This window comes from Planococcus citri, chromosome 4 (genome assembly GCF_950023065.1).
Source record: "Planococcus citri chromosome 4, ihPlaCitr1.1, whole genome shotgun sequence".
NCBI lineage: Eukaryota > Metazoa > Arthropoda > Insecta > Hemiptera > Pseudococcidae > Planococcus > Planococcus citri.
Window position 1 is genome coordinate 23,349,593 of NC_088680.1, and position 15,855 is coordinate 23,365,447.

Here is a 15,855-nt window from a genome sequence, read left to right on the forward strand (position 1 = left end):
GTGCATAAGAACTATTACAGCGATCACACCACACACACAGTTATAAACTTATAACAAAAAAAAAAAATCATAAATACGGTACAATTACATACTTACAATAAAAATAAGTGAACGTAATCTATAAAAATAAAATTTTTATTATAAATTTCGTGCAATAATTTCAAAATTTTTGAATGGCCTTTGAAACGTAAACGTAATCAATTTTTCTTCTTAGAATACATTAGAAAATGACAACCTACATATAATTATATGAACCCAAACCTACCCTACTTATGTAAGTACTCATTTGAATATTCAGAAATCAGTTCCCAAGTTTTGAAAAGTTTCGGAAAACAAACCTCGTCTTTAAAGTCAATATTCACATTTCGTTTTTAGGTACTTTTATCGATTTTGAACTTTTCAGAATTCAACATCTGGCTCAATTTTACATCACCATCAACTTGTAAAATGCAGATCGCCATACTGCAAATTTATACTTTCTCGTGTATTTTCCATCTTTGACCATCGCTGAGTAAAACCAGACTCTTGCAGTCTCTTTCAACTCGACGCACAGCATCTTACTATACTGTACAAGTACACACGAAACCGTAATCTTAATCCCTCCTCGGCTTCCTCGTCGACGTTTTTCTCTCGCAAAGAGAAAAATTCGACCAACACTTTCATGAATCCGCGTATCGTTTTTATTTTCTCTCTTTCGCTTCAACGTGTAGTACTCGTATAGTAGCTAAGCTACCTACAATAAGATCTCTCTTTGCAGCGGACGACAAAGTGACAGTATATCTTATGAAATCCGAACACCGTATGACATATTAACAGACCCCTATTGTTTCATAGTCGCGACCATACGAGTACTGTATTTCAATACTACTCATACTCGTATGTGTAGAGTACTCGTAATTACCATGCATATGGTCGATTATGTATTATTAGACCGATCCAGTATTATAAATGAATATGTACAATTAACGCGAACCGAAACCGGAGCACAATGCAATGGAGGCTCTATCTTCATCTTAGCGTGATTCCCAACCCGGTCTCCCTTGTCAGTGTCTCGATGGTCGTACTCGTACAGTCATCATCGTATTCTAGATTATTAATATTACATACGCGGTAACGCGTGGATGACAATTTACCCCCCTTTTTTTCGTCTCTTCTTCCATGCTTTTTCTGCCTCACAGGCTCACACACACACACTGCAGACTGATGAAGCTCCCTGTCACCAAGTACCACGGTATGGTATATTGGTGGGTGTCCTACTATATGCTGTATATACAGTACACTATACAGTATCTTTCACTTCGAACAGTGAAACACGTTCATCTCACTTTGGTAGTCGTCCTATAGCATATTATACGTAACCATAAAGCGTATTTCCACATCGGTTCTATATCCCCGCGTATGTATGTTCATCGGTGCAGTGGTTTTGTCCTGTGTGTAGTATACATGTGCTCCTTGTTTGATGTCTGTGTTGGTACGTTGCATTTTTTTATATATCTCGTATTATAATAACCTAGGTATACTACTGTCTATGGCTATATGGCTGGAGTTATATGAGTATAATATTCGTGAAACGAGATTTCATATGTATGATTTTTTTTCTCCATATCTCCATAGTGACGTAACATTTAGATCCAGCTATAGCACTATACCATCACTTTTTTCCAGTATCAGATATCTCTCTTTCATCTACTCGATGATGAGCAGTCATTAGAATTTATATGTATCTTTCTATATCTATTTACTGTGCAATTTCTACCTTCGCAGTCGCACTTAATGTACGGTATGTGTGTATAAAAATTACGTGCGTTTATTAATTCGGCTCTCATATGTGTACGTGTAGGCTGATGATTATATGTATTTTTGCGTGCCGGGTTAGTCGAGTTGAAAATAGAAAATCTTCCACTTGAAATTTACTACTAGTATGGTTGTTCCAAAACAGTGGATTGTCACCTTCGATCCTCCTTTCTTTTAGAGGAAGGTTTTTCGAGTGAAATCGCCATCAATTTATTCGAATTTGTTTGAAAACGTGGATGATATGAGGAGAACGGTGCAATAAATTTGTAGACTTTCTGGAGCAAACAATTTACTCACAGGAAAAGCTGAAAAAAGTTTTTTGGGGAAAGAGCGAGAATTCAGCGATGGTGAGTTTTTTTCCATTGCACCGTACCATAACTCACACAATAATGATAGGTTTTCAACTATTTATGTGCATTAAAACGCATATTTTCATAGGGTCCCCCATTTTGACTCAATTTTTTGCAAAATTATTGCTTTGTCATGAAACTAAAAAACGTCATTAGCAAAAATATAAAATCCCCCCTCTAAAAAAATGCCGAATGTTTGTTTTGAATGACCATAAGAAAAATCATATTTCTTTTGTAGAAAACTAGATTTCGTATCTTGAATATTAAAAAAAACTCAAATCGATTTGAAAGTCACATCAAAAGCTAAGGACTTGAAAAGTCACCAAGCGGAAATCGATTACAAATTTCTGCTGTTCTAAAGGAGGGTTTTCCATCAAACAGTAACATTTTTGGTCGAGACGAGAGGGAAAAAACTTGTAAAAATTCAAGTGATGAATTTCATTATTCAAAGTTTTCAAGTCAAGTGAGGAAAATATTGGATCACTGATGCAGAAAAATGGTGTAATTACTATTTGAGGCCATTTCTGAGCATTCTGAAGCTTCGACATATTTTCAGGATTTCCCAATAGGGAGGTTACTAATGATTTCAACATTACCAAATATTTCAGCAACGGTTCTTGAGGCAATTTCTAACCAAAATTTCAGAAAAAAAATTGGTTACATTTTATCATTTCAGACCAGAAATTAAGTGACAATTTTTCCATTTTTTCGAAAAAAATATTTGCACATAAAACGTATAAATTTGAATCAGAAGTGACAGATTTTCGAAGAATGTGTTAAATTAATGTTAATCAAGTGAGTCACAAATACTAGTAGACTAATGCAAATTTATGGAAATTGAATTTCTTCGTAAAGCCATTTATTGGAATTTTCTAAATCCTGAAAAACCAAAAAATTCACCAAACCTCCAGAAAGAATGAAAAACACCTCCAGCCAATTCAGGCAGTCGAAAATAAAACGTGAATAAAATTTCACTTTTCTTTCTCGCCGGATTAAAGTTTGGTTGTTTTCAAGCCCAAAATTTATACGTTCAAAAATTTACCAAAAATTATGAAAAGTGAAATTGAACGCTCGAAGGAACACCTTTTTCTCTATCAATGTCAGATACTTACTAAAAAAGTCTTAAAAGAGTCAATTTTTGGTTCAACTGATTTCGAATTTGGAGTTCTCTTTAAGACGGGGATAGGAAAGAAACGATTACATCCATACATTTCTAGAATAGCACTCTTACTCTTGGAGCAGGAATTCTTATCAAATACTTCCATTTGCGGAGTGAGGGGGGGGGGGGGTGTTTAAAACTTTCTTCTCTCTCCAAACTCACTGTGGGTCCCAAATGCCTTCCTCTCGTTTCATTCATTTCATTTTTTTGGCCAAAAAAGTCGTCGAATCAGGCGAATTTTTACTATGTACCTACTTATTTGTTGTTAAGTTTGGTGCACATAAATCCCTTCAAATCGGCTCTATGAGATCACAATTGTTTTTTCAAAATAAGTTCGTTTTTCAAAATGTGTTTTCCATTTATTTCTGAGTCGAAGAAATCAGTTGCCAAGGCGCCCAAAAATTTCTGAAGTACCAGATTCCAAAATTTTTAGAGAATTTAAGAAAAAAAAATTAAAGACAATTTTTTCATTTTTCATTGAGAATTTTTTATAATTATGGCAAAAAGTCAGGATTTTTATCGTAGAAATGTTTCAAGGGGGGAAGAGAAATAAAGTATTCAAATTTTTCTACTTAAAGAAAAAACAAATTTCTAATGAAAGTTTGAAAATTTCAAAACTTTAAAGTTTGATTTTGAAAAAGTGAAAAAAACAAGACTTTCTGGCAATTTTGACAAAAACAGATTATTTGACAATTTTACCAAATGAGCAGACTTTTTTCTCAATTTTGGCAGAAAAACAAAAACTGAAAATTTTCTGATAATTATGGAAAAAAATCAGGATTTCTGTCAGAAAAATATTTCAAGGGAAGCTGAAAATTTCAAAATTTTTCATTTTTGAAAAATGCTAGGATTATTTTTGAAAATTTAAAAATTTTGAACTTCAAAGTTCGATTTTAAAAAAGTGAAATGTTTTGCGTATATTCGAGTAAAAAAGAAAGAAATACTCATTAAAGCATACTTGCTATATTTACACGTTATGATACACATTCGGATGATAGTGGACTGTTAGAGAGATAAGGGAATTTATACATACGAGGAGAAATGGTAACTAAACCGATAGAGAGCGTGAATATTATCTAAACAAAGCTCCCCCAGGAAGACCAGGGGTCTTAAGAAATAAATATAAATAAATTATATACATTCGAGTAGTACTTAAACTATACAACGAGAAATTACGATTACGTATGATATTTACATTCGAGCGAGTAGAAAAAAAAACAAAAAACAATTTAAAAATTAACGAGTGAATAAAATGCAATAATTTACATGAAAAGGAACAATTATTTACATTATTCGAACATCCGAAACGAGTTTAAAATTATTCGAACGTTATTCTCCAGCGATTTTCGTTTCGACTGGAAGTTTGACCAATTCCTGGACACCTCGTTGGAAAATCGATCCTTTGGCCTTAACGGAGACCTTTCGTAGGTGGCCTTTGGCATCAGGTTTGCCATCGATGATTCTTCCGAGGGGCCATGAACATGGCGACGAATTTTCTTTCAATATGACGATATCACCGATTGAAAGATTCGGTTCGGCTTTTTTCCATTTCGAGCGAGTCTGAAGTTTGGCAAGATAGCTCGATTTCAGATTATGCCAGAATGACTCGATAATCTGACGTTGAAGCGTCAATCTTTCGCCCAATGTAATATCGAATGGGCTAGGATCGTCCTTTTCGAGCAAACTTGAACCAATCAGGAAATGGGATGGAGTGAGGACATCGATCTCCTCAACATCGGTCGAATTACAAGAGGCATATAATGGTCGAGAGTTGAGGATCGCCTCGACAGCTGTGAGAACTGTTCGGAATTCTTCTTCGGTTTGAACAGCTCCTTTCGTCGCAGCTAGTAGATGCTTTTTCCCAGCTTTGACCGCAGCTTCCCAGACTCCACCTTGGTGTGGAGTTCTAGGAGAAATAAATTTCCATTCGAGTGCGAGTTCGGGATTATTTTTCTCGAGATCGTTCTTAGCACCAACGAAATTCGTTCCGTTATCGGAGTACATTATCGCAGGAGTACCTCGGCGATTCCGGAAGCGTTGAAAAGCGGCTAAAAACGCAGTCGTCGAGAGATCGGACACAGGTTCGATGAATACAGCGCGAGTCACCAAGCAAACGAAGAAAGCGGCATAACATTTGATGTACTTTGGTGTTCGATGATTAGTACATCTGATCATGAAAGGACCGCCGTAATCGACACTGGCATTGGTAAACGGACGAGCGATGGTTAAGCGTTCAGTAGGCAAATCACCCATGATTTGGCTAACTGTCTGAGCTTTCATTCGAGTACACCAGACGCAATTATCGATGGTGTTTTTCACTAGTCGCCGAACTCCAGTAACTATCCAGTAGCGACTGAGTATGAATGATCGAGTAAACGATTGTGATGCGTGGTAATACTTTTCGTGAATGTGTCGAGCGAGTAGTTTGGCGTACTCGGACTGTCCGTGTAAGATGATCGGGTGCTTAACGTCGTAAGAGAAGCGACTATTTCGAAGCCTTCCTCCTACCCGGAGTACTCCAAACTGATCGAGAAAGGGACTTATCGAAGCGAGCGTGTTACGAGATTTCAAAGGTACTTGATTCTGGATTGATTCGATTTCGTTCTTGAACCAAGTAAGCTGAGAAATTCGAGCGATGATGTAAATCGGTAATCGTGGATCTTCGAACATGATCTTCGAAATTCGCAATTGGTAATGAGATAATCGAGCGTAGAACGTTACAAACAATCGAACCATTCGAATCAGCTTTTCGTACGATGAATATTCGCTGATGAATGCTTCTGTAGTTGCTTGACATAACAGCAATACAGTTCGACGTTTTTCAGGTGGTTCGGGTAAACTAATTTCGACTTTCGGAGTATCTTCGGTTTGTAACCAACTAGGTCCTTGGAGCCAAAGTTGATTGTCGATGAGCGATTCGATAGATACACCTCGAGTGACCAAATCAGCAGGATTTTCTTTCGTGTTGACGTAACTCCATTGAGCGTACGGTATGATCGAGTTGACGTGTTCGATACGATTGCGTACGAAGGTATCGAATCGAGATGCTGGACCTTTCAGCCAAGCGAGTGCGACTTGAGAATCTGAGAAGACTCGTGACTTCAAGACGTCGTATTTCAGCATTTTGGAGATATTCGAGAGTAGATTAACGAGCAGTACAGCACCGAGTAATTCGAGTCGATGAACTTTGAGCTCCTTTATCGGTGTGACTTTCGACTTTGAGGCAACGAGCGAGACAGCGATTGATGATGAAGAATACGATTTGATGTAGACGACAGCACCGTAAGCTTTTTCACTTGCATCACTGAATCCAATTAATTCGAAGCGATCAGGAGCAAATGTCGAGTAAGCGCGAGGTATTTGAATAGAAAACAGCTTTTCAAGGTCTTGGTAGTATTCTCGAAAACTTTTTTCAATTTTGTGAGGAATTTGGTCATCCCACGCCAAATCTTGCCGCCATATTTCTTGAAGCAAGATTTTACCTCGAATCAATATGGGGTTTACGAGACCGAGCGGATCGAAGATGCTGGCAATTAACGATGATACCACTCGTTTGGTAAGAGTGACTTTCGAAATATCCACCGTTTGATGGTGAACACGCAGCACATCTTCGTTCGGGTACCATTGAAGACCAAGTATTTTTGCAACACCGTCAGAGCCAAACGACACTGGTTTCAATTCTTCAACGAGTTCAGGAGCGAGTGAGGCGAGAAATTCAGTCGAGTTCGAGACGTATTTACGCAAAGGAAATTGAGCTTTCATAAGCGCGTTGTGAATTTTTTGCGCTTTAACGATAGCTGCTTGAACGTTTTCTGCACCAGATAGAATATCGTCCATGTAGGTCATTTCCTTTATCGCTTCTTTCACTTCGGGTTCATCTTCGGGTACTTCTGTGTCAGCTACTTCGTTGACACAGGCAGTAGAATCGGCAGCGGCTGGACCTGTTCCGTATGTCACAGTTGTGAGCTCGAATACTTCGACAGGTTGATCGAGATCGAAACGCCATAAGATAGATTGAAATCGACAATCATCTTCGTTCATGCCAATACAACGATACATCATCTTGATGTCAGCAGAAAAAGCGATTAGGAAAATTCTCCATCAAATGAGAATATCGAATAGAAACGATTGACGAATCGGACCGTTCAGCAAGATATCGTTCAGAGAAAGACCAGATTTGTTCTTCGCAGAAGCGTTGAATACTACACGCAGTTTTGTTGTCGAGCTGTCTTCGCGTAATACGGGTAAGTGCGGTATGTAGTATCGCTGTACTGCATCTGGATCTTTAATGAGACGCATGTGACCGAGATTGAGATATTCGCGCATGAATTCGGCATATCGAGGTCGAAGTGGCGATTTCTCGTACTTCAACAAAGCGCTGAGAGCTTGAGGATACGTGTTGGCGAGTTTATCAGTTGAATCCTTGAAAGGTAATCGAACTTGGAATCTGCCATCGGGTAATCGAATTCGTGTGCTTTGGAAGTGGTTTTCCCAAAGCTCATGTTCGCTGAGAGTAATTTTGGGAGGATTAACTTCTTCAATTTCCCAAAATTTAGCAAGTACATCGTGAGTTGTTGTACTAAGCAAACAGCATTTTCGTTCGAGAGGTGGAACTTTGACAGCTCCGATCGTGAGCCAACCGAAGAGCGATTCTTCGAATGCGAGATCACCGACGAACTTCTTGTTGCCAGTCATGATACGACTGACGTATTCAGCACCGATGAGAATGTCAACGTGGCTGGTTTCGAGTTCCGAATCGGCAAGAGCGAGGTCTGGTTCGAGCGTGGCAACGTGTCGTTGCATTTTCGAGTCGATCGTGTAAGGTAGTGAGCCAATAAGTTCAGCATCGATTTTCAGCTGAGCTTTATTGAAACGCGATTTCACCGTAAACGACACAACATAGCTTGTATGCACCGTTTGAGATGAAATACCTTCGAGGCTGTAGGCAGACGGGCGTTTAACGAGATGGTGTTTGTTCACAAACGCTTCGGTGACGAGATTGACTTGTGAACACGAGTCGATTAAGGCACGAGCGAGTACAAATTTCTTGCCAATTTGCACTTTGATGACAGCAGAAGGCAGAAGTACGTCTTTACCGGAACGAATCGCTACTACTGCTTTTGTCTGGTCATCGGATTTCGGGTCTGGTTTTGATTCGGGATGAAGCATAGTGTGATGATTCTTTTCACACGTGCGACATTTCGAGGAGCGACAAACGTTGCTAGTGTGTCCAGGACGCAAGCAATTTTTGCACAGTTTTTTCGAGGTAACGTACAGTTCGCGATCTGTGACGTTCTTTGCCTGAAATTTCGGACACTGTGAGAGGTAATGCGCTTCTCCGCAGTCGAAACATTTCAGCACAGTCGAGGGAGTTCGTTGAGTAGTCTGCGGCGAAGTACTGGAAGGACTCGAGACTGCCAACGTAGATTTTGTCTTCTTTGAAGAGCCGTTTGTTTTTTCTGGTGTCGCTTTCGAGGTAGAAGACATCAGATTGGCTGTTTCGTAAGCAAAACAACGAGCGCTGAGAAATTTATCGAGTGAGTCCAACGAGGGATATGCGGAATAGTCTAGGTTGCTGTTTTCCCAGTCTATTCGAAGTTTTTCGGGCAGTTTTCGAACAGTGATGAACGTTATGAGAGGAGACATCTTCGCAACATCGATATCGCATGTTTGTAAACCTCTGATAAGTGCTCGAATTTTACTGATCGAATCGCGTAATGTGGATGACGTAATTGACGGCATATCGAGTAGTTTACCGAAATGAGCAGCAATAATGGCTCGAACATTGAAATATTCAGTCAATACTGCTTGGTATGCGAGTTCGTACATACCCTCTTTCACTGGTGTCTCTTTGAGGAGGTATTCGGCATCCTTGATGAGAGCACCTTTGAGGAAGAAGAGTTTATGCACTGGTTGCAGCATATCGTTCGAATGAACCAATGCTACATACATCGAATGCCATTCAGTGAAATTGGTAATATCACCATCGAATTTAGGCACTTTGATGTCTGGTAGTTTAGCGAGCGGGTTTCCGAGCATATTTTCACCAACGAATGACGAATCCATGGATTTACGAGCTTTAGCCATTTGCTGAGCAGCTTGATCAGCTTTGTTGATGCGAGCTGCCATTGCACTCAACAAACCTTTGGCTTCGTTGAATTTCTTTCGAGAATCATTGTAGGGTTTCACAACTTCATCTTCAGCCTTTTCCAGCTCTTTGGCATCTTTGTAGGCCTTAGGATCGAGTAGGTCGAGAATTTGCTGGTCTAGAGCTTCTAATTTTCTAAGCTGTTTCAACCACGAATCGAGTATAGCACCAATTTGATGAACTAAATCTTGCGATGGTTGTTCATTCAATTTAGCTAGTGCATCAGCTTGATCATAGTTCAGATTTTTGGTCAGCAGTTGTTTGTTACGTGTACACTGATCATAAGTCAGATCTCCGAAATCTTCATCATCGGATGGCATGATGAATAATTCTAATGATCAAGGCGAGTCGAGAATACGAGGTGACGAGAATATTTACGTGTTTTCTGTGTTGATAACAGCAGAAACTCCGAGGAACGAGATGCGTGAGCCTTTTACGGAGTAGGCGCGGCGAGGGGTACGTTTCAGTACGTGATAACACAGAGTACTGGCTTCGTACGGCGATTTCCGAGTCGAGACGATGAGAAACGAGCGTTGCTGCTGCTGATACGAGGTCCGGGGTGCGGAGAGACGAGCGTGTGTGTAGCAGGAACGTTGATAGGCGAGGTAGGACGAGGTACGATGATTTTCGGCGAGCTGGCGGGTGCGGCGAGCGGGGTTCGAACGTATTGGCGTTGAGAAACAATGTAACAGCACCGGATTGTCGAAGCTTGCTGCTTTTTGGTTTTTTCCACACTTTTGCAGCAGAAATTCACAGCTTTTTTCAGCACAACGAAGTAAATTACGATGAAAGACTTACAGGTTGATTCGAATGAAGCTGGAACGAGTTGAATTCGAGTTGGTTTCGGGTAGATTTTCCTTGACAGGAACACAGGAGCGAGTAAACGAGGTGACGAGGTGAAAACTTTTGTTTTCCGAGAGATGTTCGAGATCAATTAAAACACATACGCGATTGCACTTTAATTGATTTAAACGAGAGAAACGAGTGATTAATAATCGAGTTAACTGATATTCAGGTCGGAAGGACCATTTGTTTTGCGTATATTCGAGTAAAAAAGAAAGAAATACTCATTAAAGCATACTTGCTATATTTACACGTTATGATACACATTCGGATGATAGTGGACTGTTAGAGAGATAAGGGAATTTATACATACGAGGAGAAATGGTAACTAAACCGATAGAGAGCGTGAATATTATCTAAACATGAAAAAAACAAGACTTTGAGGCAATTTTCAATTTTGACCAAAAAAAACTTGATTTTTGATCAATTTTGGCAAAAAAAAAACTTGACTTTTGGTCAATTTTGATAAAAAAAGAAAAACAGATCTTTTTGACAATTTTGGTAAAAAGTCTGGATTACTTAATCTGACAGAAAAACGTTTCAAATGTTGAGGAAAGGGGGTAGGGTGCTCCTCAATTTTTTTTTAATTTCGAAGAAAGCTAAAATTGGTTCATAAAAATTCAAAAATTATGAATTTCAAAGTTTGATTGAAAAAAAAAGTGAAAAAATCAAGACTTTTTGGCAATTTTGGCAAAAAGCAAGACAAGCAACATAAATGTAAGCAGATACCTTGCGTCTTATAGGTCAGCGAAGCTTGGACTCTCTGACCATCTTGGCGATTTGTTTGATGTTTAGAACTTGTTACTTGGAGCTTTCAAGTTACCAATTTAAAAATCAATTTTACCGACTTTGCCGTGAAACGGAAAAGTAAGGTATTGTATTTGTCATGATGGTTGAGGATTTGGGTGGGGGTAGGTTTTCTTGACGTTTTGGAGTGTGCTGATCACGATAAGACGTATGGCGCAAAACGAGATAAGTTTACATATATATTTATAGATATGCAAATGGTACCTCTACGTCACCTTTTATATACTCACGCGTTCTCTTGGTCACCGAAATCGGTGACGGAGGCGTTTTGCCGGTGACGAAGACGTTCCCCTGTGTATAACAAGTCCAAACGGATTGTTTTCCCCTGAAACGTAAAAGGGGAAAAGTTTGTCCGGTGACGAAAAGGTCATGTATACACCTACTGTATACAGATTTTAAAATTTTTGTTCCATCAACACCGACATACCCTCGACGTCACCGTATATAAACAGTACCTTTTGGTCACCGCTTTCTAAATGCTTCCAGTTGTGTTATATTTTTGTATTCGTAGCCAGCGCAGTTGCAATCTATTAGGCAAGGCAGCAGGTGACAATTTGGTATAGTCAATATCTTTTTAAATACACAAGGTCACGGAAGAGATCAGTTTATAATCGGAGGCAAATTGGTACCATTCTCGTAAATTTTTTTTGTATAAGCTTAAAGCATGTAAATCAAGTGGGGAAAAGAGTATAAGCACTATTACAACTGGGCTGGTTACGAATATGTAGTAAATACACCTCCGGAGGCATTTAAAAGCCTGGTGACCAAAACGTACTGTTTAGATACGGTGACGTCGAGGATACTTAGGTCCATATATATATATATATAGCCGCATACAGGTAAACTCATAACGTTTTGTATAAACAGCAATCTCAAGACCCCTCTGTAACTTCGTTGCTGTGCATACGCTCGACGCGTCACCCCATAGGCCTGATAGTACTCGATGTTAGGCCGCGTTATATTCGTTAACTTGATTTTTGGGTCACCTGTGGAAAGGTATTTCATTGCCAGAACATCAATTTTTCAGAAAAGCTTTTTTTTAAAAGTCTCATACGTCTCTGTTTTTTGCAAATGCTTTTTTAACAAAGCATCCTACAGAAAAATAACCAGCTCTGAGCAGAAAGGAAATTTAATTCTCTACAATTTCCTTCATTGCATTTTTTTCCTAGGATGCATATTTTTCCCATAAAATCAATGTTTAGATTGAAAAACACGAAAATTTGGACCTGTATAATCAACTTAAAATTAAAATTCAGCAGTCAAAAATTTATTTTAGACGATTTTTGACCACGCCATGTGAAAGAGGAGACCTTCAACCACCAAAATCACCAAAAAGAACGTAAAAAGCGTAAAAAATGATTCTTGGCAATAAAAACCTTTTCCTCATATCCTCATACCTGTTAATTAGGCTATGTACTCATTTGAAAATTGAGTCAAAAGTGAAATTGTATAAACAGCAATCTCACGTCCCTGCTCAAACTTTGCCAGTAGACTCCCCACACCTTGTAGATTCATATGGCACCTCATCGAAAAGTCACGTCCTAAAAAGGTTACGAGTTTGTCAAAACGTTATGAGTTTGCTGGTTAATCTAGAAAAAAGTTACGAGTTTACCCCCTAGAATATTTATTTATATATAGGTATATCAATTTATGTATAAATTTGTGTCACGCTGAACTCAAAAGCTCCGAACTTTAAGTCGAAACTGATGATGGCAAAATATTGCTTTGATACTGAACTAGAGAAATTTTTAATTTGGTCGAAATCGATTCAGCCGTTTACGAGATATGAACGTTTAAGTGTGTTTCAACGTTATGGATAAGCAGAAATTTGTGTAAACCCTTATATCTCGCAAACGGCTCACCCCCAACAAACAGATGGGGTGGTTAGGGTGTGTAGGTTGCAGATTGGTGCGCCGGAGGTCGGGTGTTCGAATCCCGCGCGAGTCAAGAGGAGAAAATTTTTTGTTGATTTTTTTGTTATTTTTTTGTTAATTTTATCCGTCCAAAATTTTTTTGCCATAAAAAATCAAAATTTTTCAAAAATTTCTAGTGTAATTTTTGTTTCAACAAAAAACATCTTAGTTTTTGGTAAATAGCCAGTAAATTTTGATAATCTTTTTTTTTTTTGGTGAATTAATAGTAATTTTTAGTAAATAAAATGATTAGTTATTTTTGGTGAATTACTCGTAATTAAAGTTGGTCGAAAATTTTGGTACATTGCTTGAGTAATTTTTGTTTTGGTAAATTAATGGCGTAATTTTTATTGGTAAATTGGTATTCCAATTATTAAATTTTCGTAAATTGCTGGGGTTATTTTTGGTAAATTGGTAAAGTTTGGTAAATTGGTAAAAAAAAACCTTTGGCAGTAAATTACTGGGGTAACTAAAAAAAAGTCGGTAAAAATTCGGTAAAAAATAGGTAAATTAGTGGGGAAATGTCTGGTAAATTACTGAGGTGAATGTTGGTAAATTGCTGGGGTAATTTTTGGTAAATTGGAAAATTGGTAAATTAGTGGGTAATGTCTGGTAAATGTTAGTAAATTGATAGAATGATAGGGTAATTTTTGGTAAATTCATAAAAAAATGTTGGTAAATTGGTAAATTCTGGTAAATTCTGGTAAATAGGTAAATTTTGGTAAATTGGTAAATTTCGGTAAATCGGTAAATTTAGGTAAATTGGTAAATTTTGGTTAATTGGTAAATTTCAGTAAATAGGTAAATTTCAGTAAATAGGTAAATTTTGGTAAATTGGTAAATTTCGGTTAATCGGTAAATTTTGGTAAATTGGTAAATTTTGGTAAATTGGTAAAAATTGGTAAATTTTGGTAAATTGGTAGATTTTGGTAAATTGGTAGATTTTGGTAAATGGGTCAATTTTGGTAATAATTTTGTTTTTTGTCAACAATTTTCCTGATATATTATTCCACTTGTAATATGACGGTTACGTCTTCATAAGTACGCTAATTTTTATTTGAAAATCAATTTCATAAAAGTGTAATATGATGGCTACTTATGATTGACTATTTTATTTTGTCGATGTTTTCGACTTTTCGTATTCATTAAATCGGTAAATTTGGGTACTTCCGCGCATTTTGATAAATTTGTAAATTTTTAAGTAATGTCTGGTAAATTACTGAGATAAATGTTGGTAAATTACTGGGGTATATTTAGAGCAAAGTCGGTTGATCTTGCGAACTGCGCAAGATGTTTTTTGAATCGTGCTTTTTAAGAAGCTATTGAAATCGATTCTCTTCATTTGAAACACTGAAGTCTCTAGAGTGATTGAGACTGTAGCAGATAATTAAATTCATTTTCATTGAAAATAAACGATTTTTCAATTAGTATTATTCAGTCAACTTGAAATTTAACTCATGGAATGATATTTCAAAATTGGGGTGAATATGGTGGGCTGCGTTTGAAAAATGCTCTCAAATTTCAGGAACATTTTTGAAAGGGAGAGGGGGTGAAAATAATCTGAAAAATACCACGCTTAAATATTGATCAATCGTAGAAAAGTACTGCATTTTGATTTGGAAATTTTCTAGACACCCTGCTAAAATATTTTCCAAGTATTCATCAAAACTTACACCAATTTTCAGCTTCACACCTACGATTTCGTCTTGTATTTTCAGGGTGTCTAATAAAATTTCTCCGAAGAAATGCAGTACTTTTACAGTACCTTTTGCATTACCTTATTTTTTTTTATTCAGCTTACACCGACCCCCCCCCCCCCCCCAAGAAAAAAATATTTTTGAACCGGTTGGAATTTGTCGATATAAAATTTTGACAAGCATTAATTTAACAAGTGTTACCATCTTTTGAGATACAAAATGAACATTTTTTTTTTTTTAATTTTCACCAATTAATTTATTTTGAGGTTTTTAAAAAATTTCAAATCAATGATTCTGAGAAAATGCTAGACACCCTGATTTTGGAGGGAATTTTTTTCTTAAATTTTAAAAAGCCAAATGTTGAATTTTTTTACGAACTGAACCGTGTGAGGTTCATTCTGACACAAAAGTCAGGTTACAACTTTTTGAGCCTGGTGAAGAGCGAGAGAGGTTCAAGGAAATAGAGTTTTCTGGATCGAGTCTCCGTAGGTTTTCCTAGAAATCAAACACGTTCGCAATCTTCACTCTAACTCGCTCATCTTCTACTTCTCAATAATCGCGCAATCAAAACAGAGATGGCTAAGGCAGAGATACCCGAGGGTGATTTTATCACCACAGAGTACACGTGAAAAAGACCACGCAACGTGAAAAACTACATACGCAATTACACACTCACTCACACACACATGCAGGAGCATATACGCAAATACCGAGCCAACGACTGCGCATGGAAGGTTTTTTTTTCATTATGATTATCATTATTACGTATACGAAATTCTGTGGCCGATTATTCGATCACCGAGACCGAAACTGCAGCGCTGAGGCGATTCGACGCGTAAAAAATTACGAATATACGCGTACCTATCTTACCTATACCTATCCCTATCCCTATACCTGTACCAGCTACCTATCCTATACATGAGAGGCCGTAATTAATGCCCATTTTCACACCTACCGCGTACGCTAACCGCGCATCCTCTTTTGTACCTATGTACCGTTGGTAATTACCTATATACTTTACGGTTTCGGAATTTGTGTACTATTTTGTATGCCTTCGCCGTAATACAGATACACAGCCGCACAGGTACATACTACTACCGAAAAGACCAAGGAGTACATTACAGCGAGAGAGGAAAAACGGTGG

General features: G+C 37.8%; 3 protein-coding genes across 6 annotated transcripts in view; 1 reads left to right on the forward strand and 2 right to left on the reverse strand.

Annotated features, from left to right (window-relative positions):
* jvl (javelin-like) overlaps positions 1–15,855 on the forward strand; it is a 37,604-nt gene that overhangs the window by 13,953 nt on the left and 7,796 nt on the right. Inside the window, exon 1 of one of the 4 annotated variants that reach the window (XM_065359948.1) lies at positions 1,257–1,471. The exons of the other annotated variants lie outside the window; for them this stretch is intronic. The gene's annotated coding sequence lies outside the window, so the exon portion shown is untranslated. Of the gene's footprint in view, positions 1–1,256; positions 1,472–15,855 lie in introns of those variants that run through there. 4 annotated transcript variants of the gene reach the window in all.
* On the reverse strand, positions 4,633–7,365 carry LOC135845129 (uncharacterized). The gene has a single exon (XM_065363593.1). It carries the CDS (start codon positions 7,363–7,365, stop codon positions 4,633–4,635), a length of 2,733 nt encoding a protein of 910 aa, XP_065219665.1.
* LOC135845130 (uncharacterized) lies at positions 7,405–9,771 on the reverse strand. Its single transcript, XM_065363594.1, has one exon. The coding sequence runs from the start codon at positions 9,769–9,771 to the stop codon at positions 7,405–7,407; it is 2,367 nt and encodes a 788-aa protein (XP_065219666.1).

Coding starts and splice junctions, on each gene's coding strand:
- LOC135845129 (XM_065363593.1), bottom strand. CDS start 7,365: ATGATGTATCGTTGTATTGGCATGAACGAAGATGATTGTCGATTTCAA.
- LOC135845130 (XM_065363594.1), bottom strand. CDS start 9,771: ATGCCATCCGATGATGAAGATTTCGGAGATCTGACTTATGATCAGTGT.